Source organism: Seriola aureovittata, chromosome 1 (genome assembly GCF_021018895.1).
Source record: "Seriola aureovittata isolate HTS-2021-v1 ecotype China chromosome 1, ASM2101889v1, whole genome shotgun sequence".
NCBI lineage: Eukaryota > Metazoa > Chordata > Actinopteri > Carangiformes > Carangidae > Seriola > Seriola aureovittata.
Genome location: NC_079364.1, coordinates 2,432,910 through 2,459,237, shown reverse-complemented (window position 1 = coordinate 2,459,237; position 26,328 = coordinate 2,432,910). Strand labels below are relative to the sequence as shown.

Genomic DNA, 26,328 nt, shown 5'->3' with positions numbered 1-26,328 from the left:
TCTGAGAAAAAAAGTCAGAAACCTGATTTTAATCTCAGTTTCAGCTCAGAAATGTGGAAAGCTAAATGACCAACTCTCAAAAGGCTGAGATCATCGCTGTCTGACTTTCTACTTTGAAGAGAAATACAGGAAGACCTTTTCACTTTTTTTGCAATTTGTCCCAAAATGTGCTGTGCAAGTGAGGTGGGAAATAATGTGCAATATAGCTTTACTTTTGAAATTAATTATGTGAAGAGTAAATAAATAAGAGAACCCTTAATCATTTACTATACTACTGTTACACATGCTTCATTAACCTGGTGCTTCATATTATGGAGCCTCACAGACTGTCCAGTACTAAGATCTAAAGACTAATGAGGGGCTTGAAACTGCAGCTAGATAGATAGATAGATAGATAGATAGATAGATAGATAGATAGATAGATGCCAGTTTTTTTCTTATCTGGCTGTTTAACCCTAACCCTTACAAATTAAGAACTCCATTATCCTTTACTAATGACTTACTAACATTTATAACTGTAATCTAGTTAATAAAAACCATCTGACTGCAGGACAGTTCATACATAATGTTCTTTCCAGTATAGGTTAATGGTGCAGCATTGTTTTGCGTGTGCATGTAGTAATGCACATTTGCCACTAGATGACAGTGGTTTTCCTCTGGCAGGGCTCCAGGTGTCCTTCCTAGAAGTGTTACCGTAATCTTGAATGGAAATGTGACTGAAAAAGCCCCAGAGGAAGCTGCAGACGGCGTCCACTCACACCCCATCATCACTTTCCCATTCAGCCTTAACCTGTTGTCTTGTGTAATTAATACACACACTTTGGATTTTACATTATTTTTTGGCTTTAAAGTTTTTACTGTTTTTATCAAAGAAATGGCTGCTGGTCACATGATGCATCAGGGTCGCAGGAGTAGACACCAGTAAGCTCATTACTTTTTAATCCTACGTTCAGTCATAGCTGCAGTATTGAGGTGTATGTTAACAAAAAACTAACCACAATTCAGAGTATGTCATGACAAAAGTCTTCTGCCTGTCTATTAGAGAGGTGTGTGTGTGTGTGTGTGTGTGTGTGTGTGGGGGGGGGGGGGTTGCAGACCTGTTGCTAGGACAAACACAAGCTGTCAGTCTGTGCAGCACACTGTGTTGTTTGTGGCATCATTAGGAAGGATACACTACGTCGTGTCCGCCTCTGGAGTCAGCCTTCATTTCAGGTACACACACACACACACACACACACACACACACACACACACACACACACACACACACACACACACACACACACACACACACACACACACACACACACACACACACACACACACACACACACACACACTTTTGTGTCTTGGTGACAGTTGGATGGTCGTAGTTGAAATTGTGAAATAGTAAAAGGGAGAATATGTGATTTCTGTGTAAAGCAACAAGCTGTCAGGGAGTTTCCTAAGAAGATTAAGTGGAACAGAGCTGAGAACGACAAGCTGGGGGCACATCATCATCATCATCATCAACAACAACAACAACAACAACAACAACAACAGGGTTTCTGAGTTACACCACCACGCTTGTGAAAGGAAAATTAAATATCTGACACATTCTGGATCAAATTTGAAAAAAGTATGAATTTATGACTCTTCCTCTGTGATTCTTGTGAAGAATCCATAGAAGTGGAAAAACCTCGAGGATGTTTCACCTTCGACACTGGTCTTATTTCCTCTGGTTCTCCGGGTTTCACATGTAGAGCTGCTAACCCAGAATCTCAGTGTCGTCTCCTGGTCGACGCTCCAGTGTTTGGAAGTAGTTCTAATCTTCCTCACACCTGCCATGGCTGTGCCAAGCTATAAATACAGGGAGGGGGAGGGGGGGTCATAAGAGGATCCACCTGGTGACAGTTGGATAGTGATCGTGGCTCACAAGATGCCGGAGAGGCCAAGGTGAAGGTTTACTTAACTAGTTCTCCCAGCGGTGGCAACAGTAGTGAAAGGAATCTGTTTTCTCTTCAGTCTGATGAGTGGATGAGAAGGAAAAGCTCAGGATCTGTTTGTTCTTCTTCTGTGTTTCTGGGATATCATCACCAAAGGATGCTGGGAGAGAAGCCGGTTTTCTTTTCAACGGTAAACTGTAAGTTTCCTGATGTCATTTGATTTCACTGTAACCCATGTTGGGGCTTGTTGTGGAGGTATTTTTGTGTGAAGGTCATTTTTTTTTGTGTGTTTTAAAGTTTAAAGTTTGGTTCACCCAAATTACAAAAAGAAAAAAAAACCCTTTCATACTCGCCTATATTGATCTGGATTGTTGTGGTTTTATTTGTCCAGTTTTTGAGTGGCCAAGATCCGTGTCAGTACGATGGGGGAGGTGGTTATCAGTGCTTAAAAAAATAACAATTAAAAAAATTTCCTCTTTCCAGAATCAACGATCCAGTAGCTCAGGATAAGGCACAGAAAAGTTTTATTTCTTTGCTCCAGTGAAAACTAATGACAGCAAGAGAGAGTCACACATCTCAGCTGGATGTCTCAAAATGTGAAAAACTAAACACAAACTCGAGGTGAAGCTGTTAATATATTCTGCTTGTACCGACAGTGTGAGATGTGTTCAGTCCTCTACATGCCAGGCCTCATTTAATACCAGACAACCGTGACTGGTTTAGGGCAGTTGCAGGTTACTCATGCTGAAGTCACTGTTGCACATGCTGCAACTAGAAGCCCCGCCCTCCAGGATTTAAAAAAGTTTTTATTTTGTAGTCGACTTCCTCTTTGACCAAATATTTGATGCCAGGTTTTTTCAAAAGGCGTCGATCGGGTCAGAAAGGTTGAATGTTTTACTGTTAGTAACTGAGGTCCACAGCTCCTGGAGCAGCGCCAACAGTCAACGGTTAAATAAGATTCACTCCATGTGGAAATCTGTCGATAAGTTTATCCAAGCAAGTCTCTGTGTTGAGTGCATGTAGAGCAGGAATAAAATGAGAGTTATCGTGTTTTTCAGCAAGATATTCATGTGTCTCCTGCTTCCTTCCACAGAATCTCTGCTGGATGTATCATGGGCGCTGACCTCTGACCTGCTGCAGGAGGCCGTCACCACACCTGAGCTGCCACATCTGTAACAGTCCACAGTCGTGACATGTTGACATCTGTGTTTTCCAAGCAGCTCATCCCGACACCGGACTCTGTTTCCCGCTCTGAACGGACTTCAGTTTTTCCCAAGTGAGCAGGACCAGTTCTGACAACAGAAAATGGAGCCCTAATGTTGTATCGCTCACACTTCACCTGCAGAGCGGAGCCGCTCCAACGCCGCGCTGACAGTCGGGACTGCTGTGTGCGGATTGATGTTTCTATGTGGTGAGTGTGCGAGTGCAGCGCAGCCTTGGATCCATCGTGGAACCACAGTCCGCCCGGGCGCCCAGCCTTCGGGCCGGAGTCGCTCCAAACCGGAAACTACTCTCTGGTGCTGCTGATTCAGCTCAGCCTGCTCTCCTTCGACCTGTTTGTCAACTCCTTCAGCGAGCTGCTCAGGGCGGAACCAGCCGTCCAGCTGGTGCTTTTTATGTAAGCAAGAGTTACTCACCGTTACAACACAACAGCCAAACATTATCTGTGGCTCAGGGGGAAAACTATTCTGAGCTAAAAATAGTCCGGTTTAGTCGTCTGCACTGAGTCACGTCTGATGACTTGAATTATCCTCTTTATTTCTGCTGATCTCACATTTTCTTCCTCCCTTGTCTCCTTTTGTTCGACAGCATCCAGGACATCGCCATCCTGTTCAACCTGATCATCATTCTGCTGATGCTGTTTAACACCTTCGTGTTCCAGGTCGGCCTGGTCGCCATATTGCTGGAGCGATTTAGAGCTCTGCTAATGCTCTCTGCTCTCTACCTGACCTTCAGTATCATTCTCCACTCCTGGCTTATGGTGCGTAAGAGCACAAACGGGCAAAAATACATCATATTAAAGTGTAAACTTTTATTCCATTTATTGGTTTTTTTTGTTTTTTTTAAATGCTGACAGCGTATTGTTGAAGAAAAAAGACTTTAATAAAGAGAAAAAATCCCCCAAATTTGACAAAATTAGGGTAAAATGTGTTTGAGAGAACAACAGTATGAGACTAGGTAAATTTTGAATCTGCATCTTAACGCCCTCAAATTCCAGCCCTTGAACAAATGTTGTCATCAGTCTGTTTTTAATTTGTAAGTTAGAAGTCGTGTATCAAGCCTTGTGTTTTCACCCTTTATGTCCTTTAATTAAAAGCAGAGTAACGCTTCCTGTTTTCTATATAATCTCTCCAGAATCTGCGTTGGCTGAACACCAACAGATTTATTTGGACAGACGGCCTTCAGGTGCTGTTTGTGTTCCAGAGAACCGGTAAGACGTGTATTTATTTTGAATGTTTTAGTTTTAGTTTTGAAGTTTTAATTGTATTCACAAACTATCTTTAAAAAAAAGAGAAGCCGCCATGACGGTGCTATTATATAAGTTATATCTTAGATTGGAGACTGTTTACTGGAGTTAGAAGAGAGAGAGAGAAAACAGTTTCTCTGTGTGATTATCGCTCTGGTTCTGATCTCGCTGACAGACATCTCAGAGTGTCCTCAGAGTTTTCTGTGAGTGTGTTCGTCCGTCCTCTCCACCAACAGAGACCTCACGTCGCCGTGTGTGTGTGTGTGATTTTCATACACGTATAAGCTCATAATTGGATAAAGGGATTTATTGTCTAGTTGTTCTCTGCAGGTGATCCTGCTGTCGCCATAATTTATTTGTCTGCTACGTATTTTAAGAGCCACTTAAACAGTTACTCAGTGCGACTCAGCGTTGCATCATCAGTTCACAAAATCTCCTTCATTATGAACCAACACACTGAGGCTGAGACACTGTTAACCTGTTGTACTGGAATCATCCTGCAGACAGCTGTAAATGCTGGTGGGGATTTCTCTCTGTTTATGCAACAATCACGTGTTATCCCTCAAGTAACATTTAAAAACCCCTTTAAACATTGTGCACAGTGACGCAGGAGCCTGACTTTTCAAACTAAAAGGGGGAAATAATATAATTAATCACACTAATGAAATTTGTCATGTTTCTATGCATTTATCTTTTAACTGTGGAGTTATGATCAATCATCACCACTCAACAGGAACTGATGTGATTCAGTTCATGTTTTGTTGATCATTATTATTATTATTGATTATTGATTGTTATGACAATGTTGAAAGTTAATGCAGCAGTTTTGCCTGTATGTGACAGACGACGTTCTAAAGACAGAAAACAGGAAACAAAGACAAAACTTTAGATCCACTTCATTTAGTTTTTCTTTTGCTGCTCTGGGTTTCAAACGTCTCACTCAGAGCACTTCTACAGTGATGCAAAAGCCTGAAACATCTATGTTTTCATGTTTATGTTATTAATAATAAAATAATATTCTCCTGTTCACAGCGTCTGTGTTGTACTACTACTTCTACAAGAGGACCTCAGAGTATCTGGGTGACCCTCGCCTCTACGAGGATTCACCGTGGCTGCGAGAAGTCTTCGCTCAAGTCCGACAGTGATCTCACTGCAGCGGAGCCACAGAGGCCAAAACCAGTGTAAACATGGCTCATTAAAAAGTAATTCCCCATATGGAAACCAAATGATACAAAGTTTTGATTTAAAATCCGTACAATGTAAGAATCGGCCACGTCAGTAGTGTTGTATTAAAGGTGCAGTAAATTTATTTGCTATACATTTACAGTCACTGTTACATTTTGGAAATTTTAAATAAGACAAAATAAACATTCCCGCTTAAGATGCACTACTTGCAGCACGTGTATTATAAATCTATTTGATGCGGATGGTAGCCAAAAAATTTATATTCCACATTACATCTCCTTCCAGTGTGAGGAGGACTGTGCCAAAATCTGGTAAGATTTATGATCGTAGCAAGGCCGGAGCGTCTCAGGAGGTTTTCTGTTTCGATGGTAAAAAAGGATGAAGAGTGAGGTCAGGTTTTTTTTTTTTAAAGCATTCTGTTGATATCAGTCACCACATGCCCTTTTTCTTTTCTTTTGTTAATGCTGTACATTTTTAAAAAAAGACTATATTGCAATTGTTTTATATACATTTGAGACCATTTGAGTTTGTTTGTACAGTCTGTATTGAACAGGGTTTAACTGTATCATGGATGGCTTGGCCAGTTGTTGATTTCCAATGTCTGTAAAATCTGGGCTGTTTTGTGTTTCATATTCACAAAAGAACTTAAAACATATACAATTAAAATATTTCTTTTAAAGTGTCGGTCACCTGATTTAAAGTCCCGCTTCAGAGCTCGTTCCAAAGCATGAAACCAGATGACTGAAGCGGAGCCGACTCTTCAGCTCGTCGAACTCTTTGAGCAGCGACTCCTTCTGCAGGTTGAACTGTGAACCAAGAGAAACGGGAGTGAAATGAAAACAGAACGCTGACTTCTCAAATCCGTCTTGAACGACAGCGACAAATTGAAATTACATTATGACAAAATTAATGATAAATACAAACAAACAAGGAAATCTCCATGAAGCCATTTTCTATTCAGTTAAAAAATGATCAAATACTTTTATGTTTTATGTTTAATATAGAAACCAATGAAATTGTTTTGTTCACTTTATCAATAATAAATCAATAACAGTACAGTAATCACTGACAAAACCACCAGACAAACTCACCCTTTTTGCATATTTGTAAAACTGCTCTGCTTCCTCTCGTCTGCCGGACTGAAAACAAAAGGTTCATCACATAATTAGATCAGGGGTTTGCAGACGGTGGAAAGTGAATCTGTGTTTAACTGTGTCCCAGGTCGGGGAATACCTGGAGGATGGTGAGATACTAACAACCACAGGTTACACAGACGTGTGTCGGCCCATCGTTTCACATTCTGTCATGAAATATAACTTTCAGAGAGCGTCATCACTCACCCTGAGGCAAATCAGAGAGAGGTAAGCCCACACCTCTGCATTCTGGTTGTTCAGGTGGTTGGCCTCAGTCAAAGCCTCCTCAGCTATGTGCAGGTCCTCCAGCTTCACAGACAGACGCACAAACACAAACACAACCACAACCAAACGCTCACTTCCTTTCAAAGTAAATGAAAGAATATGACCGCCAGTAACTCCTCGTTTGCTTTGTTAACCTTTGTTCACAGTAGAAAAGAAAGTGCTACCAGATTTTTCAGAGGTTGAGTGTGATCCCTGTGCCGAGGGGATGTTCGCTGCTTTACGTTGTTCAATATAAACGACTCCTTAGGAGCTTAATCAAGGAATTAAATCAAACATATTTTCAGGGTCGACATCATTTCCATCATTGTTGTGGAGGTGAGGTTTTACCCGGTAACAGGCGGTGCCCAGGCCCAGCCAGGTCAGGCAGGATGGAGATCGCTCACAAGCCTGCAGGCAGATGAGTTTGGCCTGTTCAAACTGGAGGTTAAACACACAAAAATAACAGATTGAGTGACACTGTGTAAATTATGTTTTGTAAGTATAATGATGAGCTTTAAATTTAAATTCTATAATAACTGTGATTTCTGCAGCACAGTGCTATTTTCATGACACTCTCTCGTACTCACACAGTCACGTATAGCAATACAATATCAACTTGAACACAGCTGTGCTGGAAGTTAAAAAAAACATTGTTCCTCATGATTTTTTTGCCAATTTTACAATTTTAGAAAAACTTACTTTGACTGGAAAACTTCATTACAGCAGATCAGAGTTTCTAGTTTTGGTTGAACTTTAGGAATGACTGGTGAAACCTGCAGCCTGTCTGCAAACGCTCCGTGACTCATCAGCAGATACAGAGAACATGACTAAACTGTCTGGCTGATCAGACAACCGTGAAGCTCGTCTCAATATCTGACCTGCCCCTGCTGCAGGTAGATGGATCCCAGGCGGAGGAGGACAAGGTGAGTGTCTGAAGGCTGCTGCAGGAAGCTCAGGCTCCGCTCATAGCTCCACTGGGCGTCCCTGAACGCCTCTTGCAGGTAGTGACAGTGACCATTCAGAGCCCACGCGTCCGGATCCTGCAGCGATTCTCAGGTCAGTGTTCAGAGGAGATGCTAGTTTGACCGATCTTACTTTGCCACTGCTGTGTGGTCACATATGTAACTCTAACATCCAGTTAAGTTCATTACATGTCTTGTTTCCTGTTTTATTTTGAAATACTCACCTCGCTTGTTGTTTCAGTTCCCGCCCTCATTTTTACCTGCTCCCTGCCTGTTATTGTTTACCTGTTTCAAACTGACTTCCTGTGTAAAACCACCTGTTTCTGAACTTTACTTCGCCTTCGTTTCTCTGCTTCTGAGTCTCAGTTCCAGCATTGTTAGAAAATAACTCTAATGTTATGGCAGAAACCAGGAACCGTGATGTCCTTCATCCTGAGTAAAGGTTAAATACTTATGAGCACAGATTGTTACGTATCTTATTTTGAAATCTGTGACATCTTTTAATGATATAAATATTCTATTCATATGTATGATGGAAGGCAAACACTCTGCTAATTAGAAAAATGATTACTCTGTCAGGTTTCACCTCTTCAGTTGATGCTGATTAACATCATGATTTCAAAATAAAACACATAAATATATAACATATTCAGATTCATGTAACCAGGTCAGTCCGTTATAATTTTGAGACACAAACAACAATGAGGTGAAAGAAGTTCCGAAATCCAGCACAAGATCTTTGTGGCTGTTTAAACGTGTGTTCAATTAAAGCCTGTGGACTTTAACAGAGCTGTAAAGAAGCAGCAAACACACATGTCACATTTTCCACTAAGTCCCGACTCAGTGTTGCAGCCAGCAGTCAGTGTGCGAGTACCTGATCTCTGTGAAACAGCGCCTCCCTGAGGCTCGCAGCTGCACTGCAGTAGTCGGCTTTGAGCAGCTGCAGCTGGGCCAGATGAAGCAGGTATGAGACGCTGCGACCGCCGTGTGAACACAGGAGCTCCTGGGAGAGGGCGTGCTCTGCCATCTGACAACAACAGAACAGCGTCAGCAGATGACTGATTTTGTTTTACATTTTATTTTTGTTAGAACTTAAACTACTGCTGACAAGGCCAGTTCCAGGTAGTCACTGGTGTCACTTCATTTCAGCATGTTGAGAAAATACTTGCAGAGACTCTCCCTGTTAGAGGGTTAGGGTTAGACTTCAGCATCAGGAGGAGCAGTTTCTACCTTGGTGGCTAATGGGAATCCAAATAAATAAATACCTAAGTAAGTAAACAATTAATTCAATTCAATAAACTTCATTTGTCCCCAGGCGGTAATTTAAAAAGGCACATAGAGTAGACATTAAATAAACATAGAAATACACAACAACGCAAAACAAATACTATACTATATGTAACTATAACAAGAAGGACAGTAACAAGACAACATGACACAGTCAGCTGTAATTCACCGCTCACACAGCGAACAAGGAAGCAGAGCCAGAGAAAGACAATCACAAACAAAAACTTGCCACAAATAAGTTAGGACTGCAAAGTAAGCAGCCAAACGTTGTCGACACACTCTCTCGATGGCGTCACACAAGCACAAAATACAAGATCACACCAATAAGTATAAAAAGAGTAAAAAAAAACAAACAAACCTGGAACAAAGTCATAAATAAATAAACAGCAAACCAAATTCATATTATGCATTTTCATTAAGTCCATGTTTGCTTATAGTTTGTCTTATGTGTGACAATGGATTTATATAATATTACATAATATTATTTATGACACTATTGGTCATAAATCACTTTCAATAACACTCTAAACTGAGGGTCACGAAATGACACCACAGCACTACTGTATATTGTAGGTTGTTCTTATCCGTCGAAGGTGATTTGACAAAGCACCTGCTGCTAAGTGTGTTTTTACCTGCAGGGCATTGTTCTGCAGCAAGAACTGGACAGCCTCTGTGTAAACGGTGGTAGAAAACTTTGCAGGAACTGATCCGGGGCTGAGATTCTGCTCTTTGTGCATCTTTGAGTCCTCGTCAACAAACTCTGGAGCTGGACAAGAAAATAATAATAATACTACAGCAATACTGTCAGGCAACATCTGCGGCTCCAGGGACCCACAGCATCTGGTACATGCATCTCAGGCTGAAGTGCACTGAGAGCATCAGTAAGTGCATGACAGGCAAGGCTTCTTTCCAGGTGCTTCTTGCCAAGAGAAAGCATCTAAACCTTTGTACAGACTGAGATTACATTATGACTGAATGTGAGACGTTGTATATCAATATTTCTTTTATCTACATTTTAGGAGTGCGAGAACTCGACAAAACCAAAAGGCTGTTATTTGTGAATCTTCGGTAAATATCAATAACGTGAATGTTTTGTGTGCGAACAGATTTCAGTGATTTTCATCATCATTTTATGTTTAAAATGTAAGTTTCAGCCCTGTGGAGGCACAGATTTAATGCCAGAGTTTCCTCTCACATTTCTGCTTTTCTGCTGAGGCATCATCACATTCAGATGAAGAGACAATACACTCTGTCCTCCTGCTGCACTCACCTTGATTAACAGTGGGAGACTGACACGGAGGACTGGCTGCTTCCACCTCCTCTAGCTGGTCTTTTTCCTCCTCATTTTTCTTGTCTCTGTCTTTCTTCTCCTCCTCCCTCTGTGCTTGCTCCTTTGCTTCGTCTGCCTTCAGCTGCCTCCTGGCCTCCAGAAAAGCCCTCTCTGCCAGGATGGATTGGTTCTGGCTCTCGTGGAGTAAACCTGGGCAGCAGACAACGAAACAAGAAATAAGACCGTACTGTACATTTGCCAGCATGCGTCCTTCCTGCTTTGCTGCTCAGGGTTATTCAGGATCAGATATGAGTTTGTGGGGGATCGTGTAAATGTTTTTAATCCCTGTTTAAGATTACTCTTTAGAATAGCTTTAAAAATTACTCTGAATTGGCATCTTGAAGAGTAATATTCTGTACTGGAACCAGAATAATGAATTTAAGTCACAGGTTTATTGTACCAACCTAAGTTTCCACTGTCTCTCCACTGTCTAATAAAAAACACACATCGACCATATCATTCAAAGCGTCTTGTGCAGCTCAAACTTCAGAGGAGCCTCCGTCATACTGAGGGTAGACATCAATGACTGGCTGATCTCTGACACGTGACAAACGAGTGTAGCAGCAGCAGACTATGTGTTTTCTCTGTTAGCGTGAGCGTTAAACAGCAGCGAGTCGGACGACAGACTTCCACCTCACCCAGCAGCGTCCAGGCCACCACGCTGGGGGGGTCTGTGCTGGTGGCCTGCTCCAGGAAGGTCTCGGCCTCCTCATAATGCTTAAACGTTGCAGCCAAGACGCCACACATCATCAGGCTGGAGGGACAAAAAGAAAATACAGACAAACAGGAAAGTCTTGATTTTAAATTCACATCGTTCAAAACCGTTCAGTCGCCTTCCAGCGGACAGAATTTACCTCTTCTCTTCGTATTGGTTGTGATGCAAAGTTAAAGTGACAAGTGAGCGTTCATCTCTAGTTAGAGACATGAAGTGATGGTGCAGGTGAAGAACATCAGGCAGGAAGTTAATGAGTATTTAAACATTAATGTTGTTACTATAATTAGCACTGATTAGGAGCAGGTGGATGAATAATGGTGATGTACAGTGTTGAGCTCGTGTCTCTCTTGTAAGACACAATCACGCAGCTCCACAAAGCAGGAACCACTTGTTTCAAGCTTCATATTCTGCAGATATTTCATGTTTTTTAGCGTCACTGGAGCGTGATTGACCTGGGCTGATGTTCCTGCTGGATGGACACGGCATCATGGAAGCACTCTTTGGCCTTCATGTAGTCTCCAGTCAGCATGTATAGGCTCCCCCACTCAAACATGTGGGAGGGCTCACGGGGGTGTCTCACCACCAGCTGCAGGAAAATAAACCCACACTCAGTGGAGTCGTAATCGTCAATCACAGCTGCAACATGACTCGGTGGACACCTGATGCAACAAACAAAACCAAAAACCCACAGATATCCTCTAAGGATTAAAGACAATCAGAAGCTGTTTACGGTCTAAAAACAGTGAATAAATGGCCATCTGTGATTGGCTGTTGCTCTGTTTTACCTATATCAGTCTTTTTCGTGAGTATAGTTGTGACTACACTATATACAATAGGTTTTTTCCTCATTCATTGTGAGTGAAGAGCAGGTGTATCAGGAAGGGCGAGCATGTTACTGCACCTCTTGGTAGTACTGAGCAGCCTGCTGATAATCCCCTGTAAGCTGAGCCTCCCTGGCAAAACGTCTGAGCTGAGACGAACTCAACAGGATCACGTCCGAGGAGTCATCATCATCTACGTCATCTGAATAAATCTGGTGAGGAGTAGAGGACGAAACTGAGCGTCTCTGTGTGAGTGTGTGTGTTTGTGTTCATATGTGTATGTGTGTGTGTTACCTTGTCGAGAGCTATGTGCATCTCATCCACCAGGTAGACATAGAGCTTGCTGACAAAAGCCTTTAGCTCCTCAGGGTCAGTGATTGGTGCTGTCCTCTGCATCTTGTCTCGTACAAGCCTCACCACTGCATGCTACACACCAGAAACAAAATAGTACTGTCTGAGTTCCTGCAAGTTTCATCAGTCCACCTGTAACGTGTGCAGCCGTTCTGACCTTCATCTGTTCCTTGAAGGCGAAGTACCTCCCGGAGACATTGAGCGCTCCCATCAGCTGAACCTTCATTTGCTCCCGGCTGCTGTCTTCCAACGGTTCTCCCGCTCCAAACAATTCCTCATACTGGTCTGAAACATGGGACATCACGTTGCATACCTGCCTGTGGAAGTCCAGCACTGCCTGCAGGAAGACACACACACACACACACACACACACACACACACACACACAGGTAGAGACAATTCAAAAAGTAAACAACTCTGCAATGATGTGTTATTTACTGTGTGTGTGTGTGTGTGTGTGTGTGTGTGTGTGTGTGTGTGTGTGTGTGTGTGTGTGTGTTTTACTCTTTCTGCTCTGCTAGGACCCGCTGGAGGTGGCGGTCTGGGAGGGATTAATGCCTTCACCCTGCAGGAAACAGAGACACATCTCAGCACATTCTCCCACATTCATGTTCCACAGTCAGTCAGAAACACAAGGTATCAAAAACCAAATATAACAGACCAGGGTGAAACTGGGTCTGCAAACAAACAACACTATAACTATACTATGACTAGTTCAGAAGGGTACATGTTGTGATAGCTCAGGGCCACATGAACAGTGTCACTACTAGAACCAGGTCAGACTCTCGGAGGAGTTGTGTACCACGTTACCTTCTGCCCAGTTCCTCTGGAGACGTTCTGGGTACCAGCGGTTTCTCCAAGGCTATCTCAATGATAATGTAAGTTCTGGCCTCCAGGTACATCTGTCATTAACAGGAATGAGATGTTAATGTTCAGACGGCTTCCACAATATGCATAACAGGAAGCTTGTAAACTGTTTAAAGTATATTACAATATTAAGGACGTACATTTGAAAGTTAAGCTTCTATTGATATCGCTCCGGTTCTACAACTTCGACCAAAGTTTTACTTCTACTGTAATACTGAGCAGAGTTGTGCTGGTGTTTGGTGGAAACTTACATTTCCCTCTGTATTGACGTGCGGCTCGGTTTCGGTCAGGCTGTCGGTCACGCTCTCGGATGCTGTCTTGCTATGATTGGCAGGTTGCTGAGATGATAAAATCATATTATATCAGGGTCCAAACTTCACGAACACAACCTGAATATCAAATTTAACCACTTCCAGGATTATTGTTGGTGAGACAGAAAAAAAAGCTGTTAAAATCCTGGTGAAATCATTTGTGTGAGAGGTGAAAGAAAATCAACCACTGGCTTTTGCTCTGGTTGGAAAGCTTTCAAAAACTTTTAAGCACTTGGTTTATATCAGTTCATATCTTTTATGATTTCCCAAGCACCTTGAAATTCTGTTAATTAAACTTTAATGCAAAAATTAATTTCTCGTCCGAGTCCTGACCACAAGGACCTTTCTAACCTTTTTGGCTGGCTCCTTTGAATCCTTGGCTCCCTTGTTGCCATCCAAGTTCTTCCCGGCCCTCCCCTTGTGAGAGCCAGCGGCCGAGCTGGCACGAGCTTTGATCTGGTTGGCTGCAGCCTTGGCCTGCTCCTTTAACACACTGACACTCCGCTTGGCCTTTAAGCACAAGATAAACGACAAATGACAAGCAGTGTTAAGAGTTATTTAGCAGATGATTTTGAGTATGTATCACACATGAGATCAGGGCTGTGCTGTATACATCCCAAACAGTAACTAAACTTGTGCGACCTTGTTCAGTAACTCGGCCTCAGAGAACGGCTGAATGCTGTATGCTCCTCGGACGCGGCTGACTCCTGGATACAGCAGCCGCCCCATGTCCACAAACGCCACGCCGTGGAAGGGGATCTCTGGGTTCTCCTCAGCTAGCTAAACACACACACACACACACACACACACACACACACACCACACACACACACACACACACACACACAGGTATGTTTTCTCAAAATGTTTCTTTCAAACCACTAAATGTTCATAGATAAATTGTCTTACATTTGGTTCAGGCTACAGAGCTCACACTGGAGAACCAATACACAACACTACCGACAATAACAAAGCTGTTTCACCTGCTTGGTTTCTGCTTCCTTTCCCAGCGGAGCCAACAACCTCGTGATCTCCACCGGCCACAGTCTGCTCTCAGCGATCCTCTGCTGTAGCCTGGAGTTACAGTCGATACTGATGTCTGATATCTTTTTCTGTGTCTGTTTTTTTCTGTTTGTATTATTTCAACACCCAATGCAATTCACTCACATGTATTCTGATGTTCTTCCTATATGTTTTCTTTACAGCGATCGTTATTCTAAGTATTAAACCTGTTCATTTCAAAGTCGCACAGATAAATCCCAGGTTCACTGACTTTCCCTTTCTAGAATAATCTCTTCATAGTCATGGCCAACAGGCAGCATGATGAGCAGACATGAGGAGGAGGAGGAGGAGAAGTGAGTCGTGTGTGTAGCTGACCTGGCAGTTCCTCCTCCATCCAGGAGGCAGCGCATCTCAGTGTCCCAGCTCACCCTGTTCTTAGTGGCTTCTGCCTCATCACGAAACTCCCGGTCCTGTGGGAACATTTAGACCTTCAGTCCTGGAACTGACTGAACCCGCCTCCATGCTGTTCTAACCTTCTGCAGGATTCGATATCCTTTCCTACTTTTAATGTTTTTAAGACACTTTAACTTGTCATAACATCAGTCATTAGCTAAACCTATGTCTCGAATTTACCTTAAAGTCTGATCTTATCTATCAGGACTTCACTGTTGTGAACTGCTTTCAAGCAGTTCGATATATTAACAGTTCATTTATTTGGATCCCTATTAGCCACTACCAAGGTAGTAACGGCTCTTCCTGAGGTCCACTCAAGTAAAAAAATACATCATAACGCAAAACAATGCAAGACAAAAAAATAAACAAGAAAATAACAACAAATGCAAAAAACAGTAAAACTACAAATAGCGATAAAAACAACAGTGACAAGTTCTGCGCTTCCTCTACAGTAAAAAGTAAAAGAATAATATCACTAAAAGCAGCATCTACAGTGACTGAAGATTAAATGAGGTTGAAAATGAAAAAAAAGTTCCTCATTAATGATCATATTCAGACATTACGCTGCATGTCCTGTGTGTAGAGGGGCTGGTGTTCTGTGCATTAGATATTTCATTAAACTTTTGTTTAAAAACACTCGTACTCGTTAAATGTGAAATATCTGATGGTGCAGGTGACGGCCATGTTTCCAGTTACCTCCAAGCCAGTCAGCTCGCCGTCCTCCTCTTCGATGGGCTCTTCCTGGAAAAAGGCCCCTGGCATGAAGTGGTTCCCTGGGACCAGCAGAGCCTGATGGGGCCTCTTCCTCTGTCTGCCCTGTTCCTCCCTGTACCCCCCTGCCTTCAGCTGCCCTTCACAGAACACCAGCACCTGATCTTTCTGGGAGTCAGAGGAATAGTGCGGCCACAGCGTTACAATCCTTCATCCCAGAGAGATTCGTATTTGAAGCTGCTCTACACTTGCCTAAACTCTGAACAAAAGAAATGTCATTGGTTCTGTTCAGTAAAATGGCTTGAAGTAGCTACGTGAAAAGCAGCCACCTGTGCGGTAAGTGGGACTTCCAAGGCAGCAGTGTACGAGGAGGGAGTGGGGGCGGGGCCAGACATCAGCATCCATGACTCGGGGACGGAGTAGGCCGTCTCTACGGTTACCGTCAGCAGGTTGGAGGCAGAGAGCTCAGCCTCAGACAGAACCGGAGCCGACACACTGACACACACATCCAGGGTCGACTGCTACATGGGGTCAAACAATAAGGCACATCTACATTTTCTTTTTAATAAACGGTTTAATTATATTGTCTAGAAATGTCATTATGAGGTTAAAGACTGTAAAATGTTTTTATCTTATCTTGTATCGTTTAGGACTTGGCCACCTGTCAGCCACAATACACAACCCAAATTTAGTAGAGAAACTTCAAAGGCAGAACTCAGCAAAAAAAACCTACAAACAACATTTATTTCATTTAAATTCAGAACAGATAACTAAACATAACTCTGAAGAGCGATATCAATTTGCTCCTGACAAAAACTGAGTGACAGTTTTTAACAAACTAACCTGGGAGGATATTTTGACTGGGGGGCTGGTCACTGGTTTCACTGGGACAGTGGACGAGAAACTGCACTGACCTGAAGACAAGAGAGAAAATCAGCAGCTGAGATTTGGGGAGAGACACCAGCCTTATCAGCCTGTCTTATTGCAGTATAAAAAGATATAATTTTATATCAAGTGTGCAGCTGTACCTTGCAGCAGTGGCAGCAGGTCGACCACAGCTTGGCCCAGCACCGCTGTCCGTGCCTCTATTTTCTTCTCCTCAGGCAGGACCTCTATGATCGTCACTGGCCACAACAAAACCATTTTAAAACTTTTTTAAAACACATCCTGGCAGGATAATGGCAGGTGGTTGACAAACCTACCAATTATGCTATCATCAACAATAAACAAAAAACAGTTAACCAGTGTAACAATGAAAGTATATACTGGAATATCCTTGTAACTGGCTTGTGTTGGTGTAAATATTAGGAAACTAAACTCTGTGTAAATACTATTGTGTGTGGTTAAACCTTTAGGGCACAACTCTCAGCTTGGTATAAATATAACTTATATAACATTTAGCTTACAAACTCACTTTCAAACAGGTTGCAGACCAGCAATGTGAAATATTTTCTATGCTAAAATAAGAATATAACAGCGTTATAAATTTGCTTCTCTGATGTTTGTGTATTTCATTGTTTCCAGGATGTGTGTCATTTCCTGTTGGTGCATCATGTGGACATTAACCGCTAAGCTAAGTGTGGCTATCACGAAGACACTGGTTGAAAGTTGAAAGAGGAGCTCAACTGTCAGTTACATGATCACGAGACAGAGAAACATTTTTTAGACTCGACTAACATATGATCGGTTTATGTGCCATGTCACTGAGAGCCTGAGCATCACTGGGGCAGTGGAAGCTGCAGGTGAAGTTGTAGTCAACACGCTGCTCCGTAGTATCGAACTGCTTCTTCTCCGACTCTCCCAGCACCACACCATCCACTTCAACCTTCAGAAAACTCTGGAAGTTCCCTGCCTTTTTCCCTTGCTAAAAAGAGAAGAAAAAGAATATTTAACAGTAGGTGGATACTATCATCCACACACTAATCTTCCCAGTGTCGTCGATTTTTCCACCAGTCATTTGTTTATTTTAAATGACACAATAATCTTTTAATTACACTAAAGTTCATAAAATCTATTCAGTTCAAGTAACATGCACTTGACATAATGTCAAAGGCAAATCTATGAGTCTCAGCCCTTGGTATGCTGCCAAACCCTAATGGTGATTGATCAGTCATCTGGTTTGATGTCTCTGAAAAGTGAGTACGGCAGTGAGAAGTGAAAACAAATACTGCTCAATGCTCAATTAGGAAATAGGTTTTAAAAAATATATAGAGGGGTGAACTGGGAAAATACACATCAGCTCATTTTGAGTTTCCTCATTTGGCAAAGATGCAGAAAAAGGATCAGAGGTGATGGTAATGAATGTTGGATGAGAATTTACCCTGATATTGTATCATCAGATTAGCATTTATGCATTTATGTAAAAGCAGGATTTTACTGCTGTACTTGGTTGAGATGGAGCTAGATACTAACTATGTTGTATAGGACTGCAATTAATGAATTATGAATTATTTTCTCAATTAATTGATTGATCAATTTGTGAAAATTGGGCAGTTTTGTTCAACCAATAGTCAATTTATCTAAAATTAATTTAATTTTGAAAAATTAGAATATCCTCAAAATTGAGAAGTTGGAAACATGAAATGTTTAGTATTTTTGCATGAAAAAATTACTTTTATCGTTACCAAAATAACTGCTAATTAATTTTGTCAGTTGACCAATTAGTTAATCGACTAATTGTTTCAACTTTACTAATTAATTTCTAATAAAACATCATATTCCATTAGCTTTTCATATATTTTGTGTGCAATAATCTTATTCTGTAAGGTAATTAGTAACTGACTGTCAAATAATAGTATTTACGTAAAAATTGCCATTTCAGTGTAAAACACCGGCAGCCAGTCTTACCTTAGACTTAATAGTTTAAAACTGAACCACTGTTAAATAAAAACTGTTGGTTAAAAACGTTGTTCGATCAAAAACTACACTAAATAGGTCCTTACATAGCTTTCTCGAAGTTATTGTCCTTTTAAATTTTACTTATTTAGCTAACTAAAGAGTAACATGCACATTCAAAAACACCGTGTAAGCACACCCCTGTTGCTTTAGCCGTTACATTATTTGCGGTAGTTTAGCTTAGTTCGTTAGCATGTGTAGTTTATTACTTATGCTAACGTTGAACGGGCTTACCAGGTTATTTCCACGAACAGCAGTTATTTCAATAATCGACACTTCTTCCGTAGTGTTTTCAGACGACGCCATTTTGTTGACAAATGATAAACTAACGTTAACTAGTTAGCTGTTTAGCTGGCGTTTTCAGCCTTGGTTGCGTTTTTTTCGTTTGTTTACGGACGGATTCTCGTTCCCATGGCAACGGTGCCACACACGCGTGGTGTGTTCAAGTACAATCTGACGTTTGTGAGCTTGTTCTTCCTTTAACGCTTGTTAACACTTTGCGTGTTTTTGTTCCACTGAATGAAGACGTACAATTCAATTCAGCGCAGCAAACCGTCAGTTTGTTCCACTATCCAACTTGTACAATGAAAATCTAACAAGGAAGTCGAGCTATTGATGGCTATTCATCAATTTATTAATTTGAGTAATATAAATGTATACACATTTGTATACATTTATATATTTCATGTGTATACATTCATTATGAAGTGCACACATACAATTCAGCTTTGGCAGTTTCTCATATAAGCGTGTATGTGTGTACAGAAGGCACCACATTTTAACTGGGAGTTTTTACCACTAGGTGGCACACCAACCACCAATAAACATAAAAGAAGGAGTAAAGACACAGGTGAAGGCAAAATACATCATGGCGGTCAACATTCAGCTCAGACTGAAGCTGTTCCTCTGTTTAACAGAGATGGAAAGTAGTGATGGTGAGATGAAGCTTCATGAAGCACTGAACCAGTCCAACAAAGTGGTTCTAGAAAAGGTTCATTTCTTGATGCTTCATGTTAACAGAGCGACATCTACAGGCCAGAATGTAATAAAGGCAAATACAAATGTTTGTATATTACGAAGTATCAGTATTCTGGAAACCAGGACTGTATCTTTATTCTAAACTTACCTTTACCTGGACGCAGTTTCTTTATTTATCTGGAGCATCAGAAACTTTTTCTAGGTCGCTGTCCAAAGTTTTCCCGCCATAAGCTTCGCCTGCTGCTGCTCCTTCTGACACCATGTCCTGTTGTATATGTACATTATAAACACAAGCTCAACACAAACACCTGGCAGACGGCTACGTGTTGACTTTTAATGGGTCCCCAGAGCAACACACGTTTCCCACCCGTGTGTTTCATCTAGGAACCTTCAGCATGTTGTACTGTGTTGCAAGGGGGACACAATAAACGTCCGGAAATAACGCAGGTGTCTGTCTAATGTTACAATGTTGCAATGTAGAGACAACAGAACACCTTCTTCAGCTCTGGTCAACTCTCCGCTCACATGAAATACGTCACTACAGTGCGCAGCGCGGGAAAATCAACGTCAGATTTATAATTAATTTATATTTAAAAATACTGCTCTCCAGCTTTATCCATACAAACCATCATTTAATAAAATAATTTTCTATATACTTTTTAACCTACCTTTGTTCATACAGGGTGGGTTGATGAAGTGTACATGCTGTTTTACAAATAAGGTAATAATCTTTTTTTTTTGGTTTTATAATGCATCTTTTAAAAATGAAGACATGAAGAAAAGTTATTCCCTTTGAGTTTGTGTTTTAATTAGTTTTAATGTTCCAGGTGATGTTGTTTATTTTTTGTCCACACAGATCAGACGCCTGCGTCGTTCAGGTGTGATGGCGTCTCCGTCCTCGTGCAGCGTGAACACGATGACCCACACAAACAGCTGCAACACACCTGTAATGTAAGGACTCAGAGGGATACAACACTAGTGCAATATTATATTTATTTCTTACAGTGAATTTTGGTTGCCATACAAGAAGTCTTGAGGATTCGAGGGGCAGGGGAAAGGAAGAGTGTAGTTACAGGAAAATTCTCTCTCTTTTCATTTCAGTAATTAGTTGACTCTATGATGATTTAGTAGCACAAAATTACAGCAACATAGAAAACATGAACACAAGTCTTTGCACAAATTACCGAAAAACATCTTAGTCTCTATGAAGACTTAATCAAAGAATAAAATCTATTAATGAAAAAAATAAATTAATTAATTAAGAAAGAAAAAAAAAGAAAAGAAACAGTTACCCAAATGTTGGACAATGATAAAGGTGGGAGCAGTGTTTTGAAGGGGAGTGGAAGTGGGTTAGTGAGCCATGCCTGTCCTAAACATGGCCTGGTGAAGCGCCACGCCACGGTGATGCTCTTTAAAGATTCTTACTACATCTACTCAGCTCTACATTTCCACAGAGAAAACTGACAGTGACCTGCTGATAAAGGAGTCAGCAGCCACCACTAATCTTTTTGGTGGATTTATGTATGTATACATATATATAGGTTTCATATAGTTTCCTACTGAGATGGCCTGCAGATATATATTTTTTTTAAATTTACAGATTTTTTTTTTTTTCATTTTTATACAACACACTCTGGACTCGGGGGTTTCAGAAGATGAGAGGAGTCTAGTCAGGCAGATGGGGGTCGTCAGAAGATACCTGGGTTTCGTGGTCACTTGATTGGCCAAAATATATCTTACTACTGCAGGAGAGAGTGTATCTACTTTAGGCAACACTTCATTAAAACACTGACAAGTGATTGCATCATGATATGTAACTTTAAAATGGGAAAATAAAACACAACCAAGGAGATTCATTCAGAATAAATATTGCTTCTTACATAACCCATAAGTCTAATAATATCCACATTTTTTTTTAATCTATATAGTATTTCTGTTTTTGGCAATCCACGCGTCAGTGTTGAACAGTTTTTGTTCAGATAACCTCTATAAAATTTCATAGAACTCTATACAAATCTTTAAAAATACTGTGCTTTTCTACCCCCTCCGACACGTCGCTGTTTGTTTTAAAATAAGTTACACGTTCAAACAGGAACAGGATTATAGCAGCATTGTCCCGTGCCAGCCTCCATACGGCTAATGTTCACAGAACACAGAGCTTGTGTATGTTTCATGTGTCTCCTCGAAAAGCTGCACCTACATGAAGCTGCGGAGTGTGATATGAAACCAAAGAAGGGTGAACTTGTTCTAAAACGATATATATATATATATATATATATATATATATATTACTTCCAGATGTTGGGGTTCAAACCACAGGTGAGGTGCGCTCTACAACCGACAGAGGTGCAGGAAGTGGAGGGAGGGAACAGTGAGATATTTAAGGCATCCTCTGCAGGATGAAGGGGGCGAATGAGACCACTGCTTTGGTCATCACATCAGCTCTGGCAACTACAACTATAAATGAACCTTCATAGAATTTCTTTTTAACATTTTTTTTTTACTCTAAACCTTTTAATAGAGCTATACATATAATCAAATAGACATTTTTATCCTGTTAAACACTCTTATATACACATTTCAACACACACTGCACTTCTACTTCTGACCAGCCTGTAATCACTGCTAGCAAACACACACATCTCCAGATTTATAAATGCTGATTTAGTTTTAAACCGGACTCTTATAAGAAACTTTAAATCTGGTCTCTGCTGCTGGAGCTGCAGTGAGACTGGATAACAACATGGGACTCATCATCTGCAGCAGATCAGAAGTGGTTTCTATCCCTGTCTAATCTGACATGGGGAGGGGGGGGGGGTCCGGCTGATGAACATCTGCCAGCTCTGTCAGGTTATTCTCTGGTTGTTTCTTGCACAGTGGTAAGAGGGCAGGAGAAGGCATGTTTGTGGACTTATGTGAACACGTAATTCGACATAAAACCCTGAAGCCAGGGATTCTCCATCTGCTCTGAAAGTCAGATGGCTCGGAGTGATGTCACGTTATCAGGCGCTGACCTGCTGATAAATACATTGGTAAGAAAAGATCTCGTTCATCCTCAAAGACAAACAGTCTGGGCGTGTAGGGGCCGCCAGTGTCAGTCTGCTACAGCTCCGTTAGCGCAGCGTTACGTCTCCAGCCTTCGTTAGAGGAAGAACTTCACAGCTGAAGGCTGGTTCGGTCTAAAAACAGTTCACTTTCCCTTTTGACTGTCTGTTCTAAAATCACAGAATTGTTCCTTTAAACAGCTGCACTGCTGTTTGTTTGGTTCATTTTGGATCTGACAGGATTTGAGCGCTAGTTAGCTCAATGCTAACAAATCTCATTGAGTCATTTTTATTAGCAAAGAACGATGTACAAAATGTTCAGGTAGTCCTTTAGCTAAATAGAAAATATGAGACTTCTCTGGTAAAACTTGAGTTTTAGCTCTTTAAATATTCAGTTGCTTTTAATTTGTGTTTTTTAAAACTGTTGAAAGACATTTTTGGAAGAAAAAAAAAAAAACGTCAATTCAAATTCAAAAAAACGCTATTGAATGTTAAATAGTTGGACATTTTGGGAAATGTGCTTATTCACTTTCTTGCTGACTTAAAAAAGATGAGAAGATCAATACCATTCCCATACCTGTGTGTTAAATATGAAACTAGCCTAGCGTAGCTTAGCATAAAGACTGGGAAAGGGAGGAAACCTCTAACCTGACCTATTAAAAATCTGCCTTAATTTCACTAATTAAGAAATGAGATATTAGAGAGATTTAGAGGCTGATTATTTTTTAAACTTTGGACCTGGCCTTGCTAGCTGTTTTAGTTTCAAATTTCAAATTTGAACTAATTTCGAAGTTGGTAGCTGTTAAACTACAGCAGAAGAAGAAGAAGGGGGTGCAAAGCCATGAGGTCGTTAAAACTAAACCGGACAAAAAACGTTGTGGAAAAATAGACGTGAGGAAGTTTTGGACGAGATGTTTAAAGTCACATGATTCACGTACGTCATCAAGTGTTTCCACTGCATTTTGTTTTGTTTTCATTCTTACTTCTCTGAATGAAGTTTTCCTTTTTCACTTTCACTGCAGCTCTGACTTTAACAGACGGGGACGACGATGGGATCGATCTTCTCATCGAGCTCGTTTCCCAAAATGTTGAATTATTCCTGTAAAGATGTTTAATATTTAATTTCTTTCTCTAAAATACCTCAACTTCTATCACACACACGCAGGGTGTCTTATACATCAGCGTCACTGTGGGGCCACATGTGTTCCTAGTGTTGACCTGCTAATGGTGAGGTGGAGGAGGATCTGACAGAATGAAGTACAAAAGTGAAGAACAGCTCTAGTTTCCCTATACTGTGGCCTATATAGCAGATCCATGGAAATAGCTAAACTGGCCTTGAAACACACACACACACACAAACACACCTCCGCACACGCACACACACAACTAGAAGGAAAAGCCAAGAGAGGACAAGGACGCCCTTTACAGCCAGACAAGTCGGTACAACCGTTTCAAGGTGAGAATATTTCTGTCCGTCTTGTGCCTCCTGTCCTCGCCTCGGTTTTCCTTGAGGTGGACGCCGGGTGGGTGTAGAGCGGCGAGGCGAGAGCTCCTCCTCCTCTGGTGACCACCTCTCTCCTCGCTGTGCTCTCTCTCAGGAGAAGGCCATCGCAGCAACAGTGTGTGAACATGCTCAGGATGTGTATACGTCTGTGAAGACAGTGTGTACTCTTGTTTGTATTCAGTGTGTGGCACTGTGCATAAAGTGTGTGTGTGTGTGTGTGTGTGTGTGTGTGTGTGATATGGTTTAGTATTTGTTTAAACATGTCAGCTAAAGTTCTTATTTTGACACAAACAGGTGAAAAGCAAAAGAAAAAAATGGAGTCTATCTCAAATTTTTCTCTACAACTTTAGATGCAACCAGAAATATAACTCCGGTAGGACTCTAGTGAAGAAATATTATTCTCTGAACAAACTCTAGCAAAGATAGAAAAGGAGCAACGACCAGCTCAGCTGGTTCTTCATGCACCCGCACCGGGGTGTATGGAAAAAGTCTTTAGTATTCCAAAGCAGTTGGGTGAGCGAGTCTTTATGTGAAAGAAACTTCCAGTCGAGTATTTTTTTCCAGCGTTTGAGGACGAACTATTCCAGAGTGTTTGTCTTCTGGACAGTGGACAGTCCTTCACACCGGCCTCCTCTGCGTTCTCCCTCCATGATGTGACATAGCAGCTATTCTCTTCTCTCTGCCCCTGCACTTCCTCCAGACGTCCCATGATCCCCTGATGCTCGGGGCGGCGGGAAGGAGGAAGAGGGCGGACAAGACCGGAGCACTGAGATGAGGGCGACAACGGAGGATGAGAGAGGACAAAAAACGGCAAGAGGCAGCATCAGTTTGGACAAAACTTCTACCCAGTTCCACGACTTGAGATTATGTCTGATGAAGTGATCGGTGACACCTCCCTCTCCTCGGCCCTGACTCCGCACGTCGCCACCCCGTCTCCTCGGGGCTTATCTGTCCTGCAGCAGCTTGAGGGCCCTCTCGATGTTCATGCGGTGGCCCACCCTCGTCACGCCCAGGTCTATCAGGTCCTCCTTTTGCAGCGAGGGCAGGTGGGCGCCCTCGATCTCATTGTCCAGGAAGGCGTCCCTGTGCTCCCCCAGGTTGAGGCTCTCCAGCCAGTCCGCCACGTCGTGCTTGCTCCACAGCTCCATGGGTTTGGAGGCGAAGGGCTTGCCCGAGGCCGCCACGGCCTGCATCAGCGTGAGCGGCGATGGGGAGCGCGAGCTGCCGCTGCCGCCGCACGAGGAACTCAGGCTGTAGCCGCCGCCGCTGCCCATGGGCGGGGTGGGCAGGCCGAAGACGTCGGTGAGGGTGGGTGACACGGAGGGCGGCAGCGAGGAGCAGGGGGTGAGGGAGGAGGCGGAGTCTGGCGGGCTGCAGGGGTGTGGCTGGGACGGGAGGCTGCTGGGCGGGGTGGAGGTGAGGGCAGCAGCGGCGGCGGCGTTATTACGCATTCCTGAGTCTTCTGTGGGCGGCCTGAGGGGGGAGGAGACAACAGGTGAGTCACTCATCATAAACAAATACTGACCAGAGCTGCATGACTTTCAAAATAGTGTACAGGAAATGATGCTTTAGCCCAGTGACCTCCAACATGTACGTCTGTCCAGTACGCAGCAGGTTCCTCCACAAAGTTTCTGGTTGATTTAATTTATTTAAGACTTGTTTTCAATTTGCTGTGAAAATACAGTCACAGACTTTTATTTTGAATCATACAGGAAACTGTCTGAAAACTTCCTGTTCAATGAAATAATAGTTTAAGATTTAAAGAGACAGAAAACACACGTCCATAAAGTCGAGGAAATAATAAGAAATAATTGGTTAAAATCGAAGCAGCAGAGTTTGAGACGTCCTGAACTTTAGTCTCCTACATTTCCCATAATACACCTCAGTAGAGTGTATCATCATGACACCCTCATGCCCAAAGCTGGAGAAACACTGATGATAATGATGATGATGATGATGATGATCAGTTGTGAAGATTAAACTGAATCGGTGAAAAGTCTCTTTAACACATTTTCTTTTCCTTTTTATTTATTATTTAATCCACTGTATGTTTGTTTTTATTTGCGTCATGTCGGAAACATTATACTCTTTGTTTGAGGTGATGGAGGTTGAGCTGAAACAGA

General features: G+C 41.9%; 3 protein-coding genes across 13 annotated transcripts in view; 1 reads left to right on the top strand and 2 right to left on the bottom strand.

Annotated features, from left to right (window-relative positions):
• The first annotated feature begins 1,102 nt into the window (after positions 1-1,102).
• On the top strand, positions 1,103-6,256 carry LOC130166718 (transmembrane protein 138-like). Of its 2 annotated transcripts, XM_056372486.1 has the most exons (5): positions 1,103-2,122; positions 3,019-3,543; positions 3,735-3,906; positions 4,281-4,356; positions 5,425-6,256. In XM_056372486.1, the coding sequence occupies exons 3-5, from the start codon at positions 3,781-3,783 to the stop codon at positions 5,535-5,537; spliced, it is 315 nt and encodes a 104-aa protein (XP_056228461.1). In that variant the 5' UTR covers positions 1,103-2,122; positions 3,019-3,543; positions 3,735-3,780; the 3' UTR covers positions 5,538-6,256. The 2 variants fall into 2 exon arrangements, with proteins under 2 accessions (XP_056228461.1, XP_056228538.1); XM_056372563.1 differs by having other exon boundaries at positions 1,103-3,543.
• On the bottom strand, positions 5,677-20,025 carry cfap70 (cilia and flagella associated protein 70). 2 transcript variants are annotated; one of them, XM_056372368.1, is made up of 27 exons: positions 19,806-20,025; positions 17,462-17,648; positions 16,813-16,908; positions 16,628-16,698; positions 16,114-16,305; positions 15,770-15,952; positions 14,996-15,090; positions 14,602-14,692; positions 14,261-14,398; positions 13,970-14,128; positions 13,559-13,645; positions 13,251-13,342; positions 12,945-13,005; positions 12,598-12,777; positions 12,384-12,515; positions 12,170-12,301; positions 11,721-11,854; positions 11,192-11,307; positions 10,494-10,703; positions 9,856-9,989; positions 8,811-8,963; positions 7,853-8,014; positions 7,323-7,412; positions 6,918-7,019; positions 6,669-6,716; positions 6,268-6,383; positions 5,677-5,934 (listed from the first exon to the last, which is right to left on the bottom strand). In XM_056372368.1, the coding sequence occupies exons 2-26, from the start codon at positions 17,481-17,483 to the stop codon at positions 6,273-6,275; spliced, it is 2,991 nt and encodes a 996-aa protein (XP_056228343.1). In that variant the 5' UTR covers positions 17,484-17,648; positions 19,806-20,025; the 3' UTR covers positions 5,677-5,934; positions 6,268-6,272. The 2 variants fall into 2 exon arrangements, with proteins under 2 accessions (XP_056228343.1, XP_056228269.1); XM_056372294.1 differs by lacking the exon at positions 19,806-20,025 and adding an exon at positions 18,914-19,055.
• Positions 20,026-20,632: 607 nt separating this feature from the next.
• LOC130163679 (SH3 and multiple ankyrin repeat domains protein 2-like) overlaps positions 20,633-26,328 on the bottom strand; it is a 193,884-nt gene continuing 188,188 nt past the window's right edge. For 7 of the 9 annotated variants that reach the window (XM_056368132.1, XM_056368218.1, XM_056368057.1 and 4 more), the window contains one exon: positions 20,633-25,678. In XM_056368132.1, coding sequence (XP_056224107.1) covers positions 25,150-25,678 — 529 coding nt within the window. In that variant the 3' untranslated portion in view covers positions 20,633-25,149. The remainder of the gene's footprint in view (positions 25,679-26,328) is intronic. The other 2 variants (XM_056368543.1, XM_056368626.1) reach the window with 2 other exon arrangements.

What these genes read in the sequence shown, in the direction of transcription:
- LOC130166718 (XM_056372486.1), top strand. Translation starts at nt 3,781, where the DNA reads ATGCTGTTTAACACCTTCGTGTTCCAGGTCGGCCTGGTCGCCATATTG. An exon ending in TTCTCCACTCCTGGCTTATG is followed by an intron (nt 3,907 to 4,280) that starts GTGCGTAAGAGC and finishes TAATCTCTCCAG; the next exon opens with AATCTGCGTTGGCTGAACAC. An exon ending in GTTTGTGTTCCAGAGAACCG is followed by an intron (nt 4,357 to 5,424) that starts GTAAGACGTGTA and finishes TCCTGTTCACAG; the next exon opens with CGTCTGTGTTGTACTACTAC.
- cfap70 (XM_056372294.1), bottom strand. Translation starts at nt 18,985, where the DNA reads ATGGCGTCGTCTGAAAACACTACGGAAGAAGTGTCGATTATTGAAATA. An exon ending in GGCACATAAACCGATCATAT is followed by an intron (nt 16,909 to 17,461) that starts GTTAGTCGAGTC and finishes TGTTGTGGCCAG; the next exon opens with TGACGATCATAGAGGTCCTG. An exon ending in TCTACCTGCAGCAGGGGCAG is followed by an intron (nt 7,413 to 7,852) that starts GTCAGATATTGA and finishes TTTAACCTCCAG; the next exon opens with TTTGAACAGGCCAAACTCAT.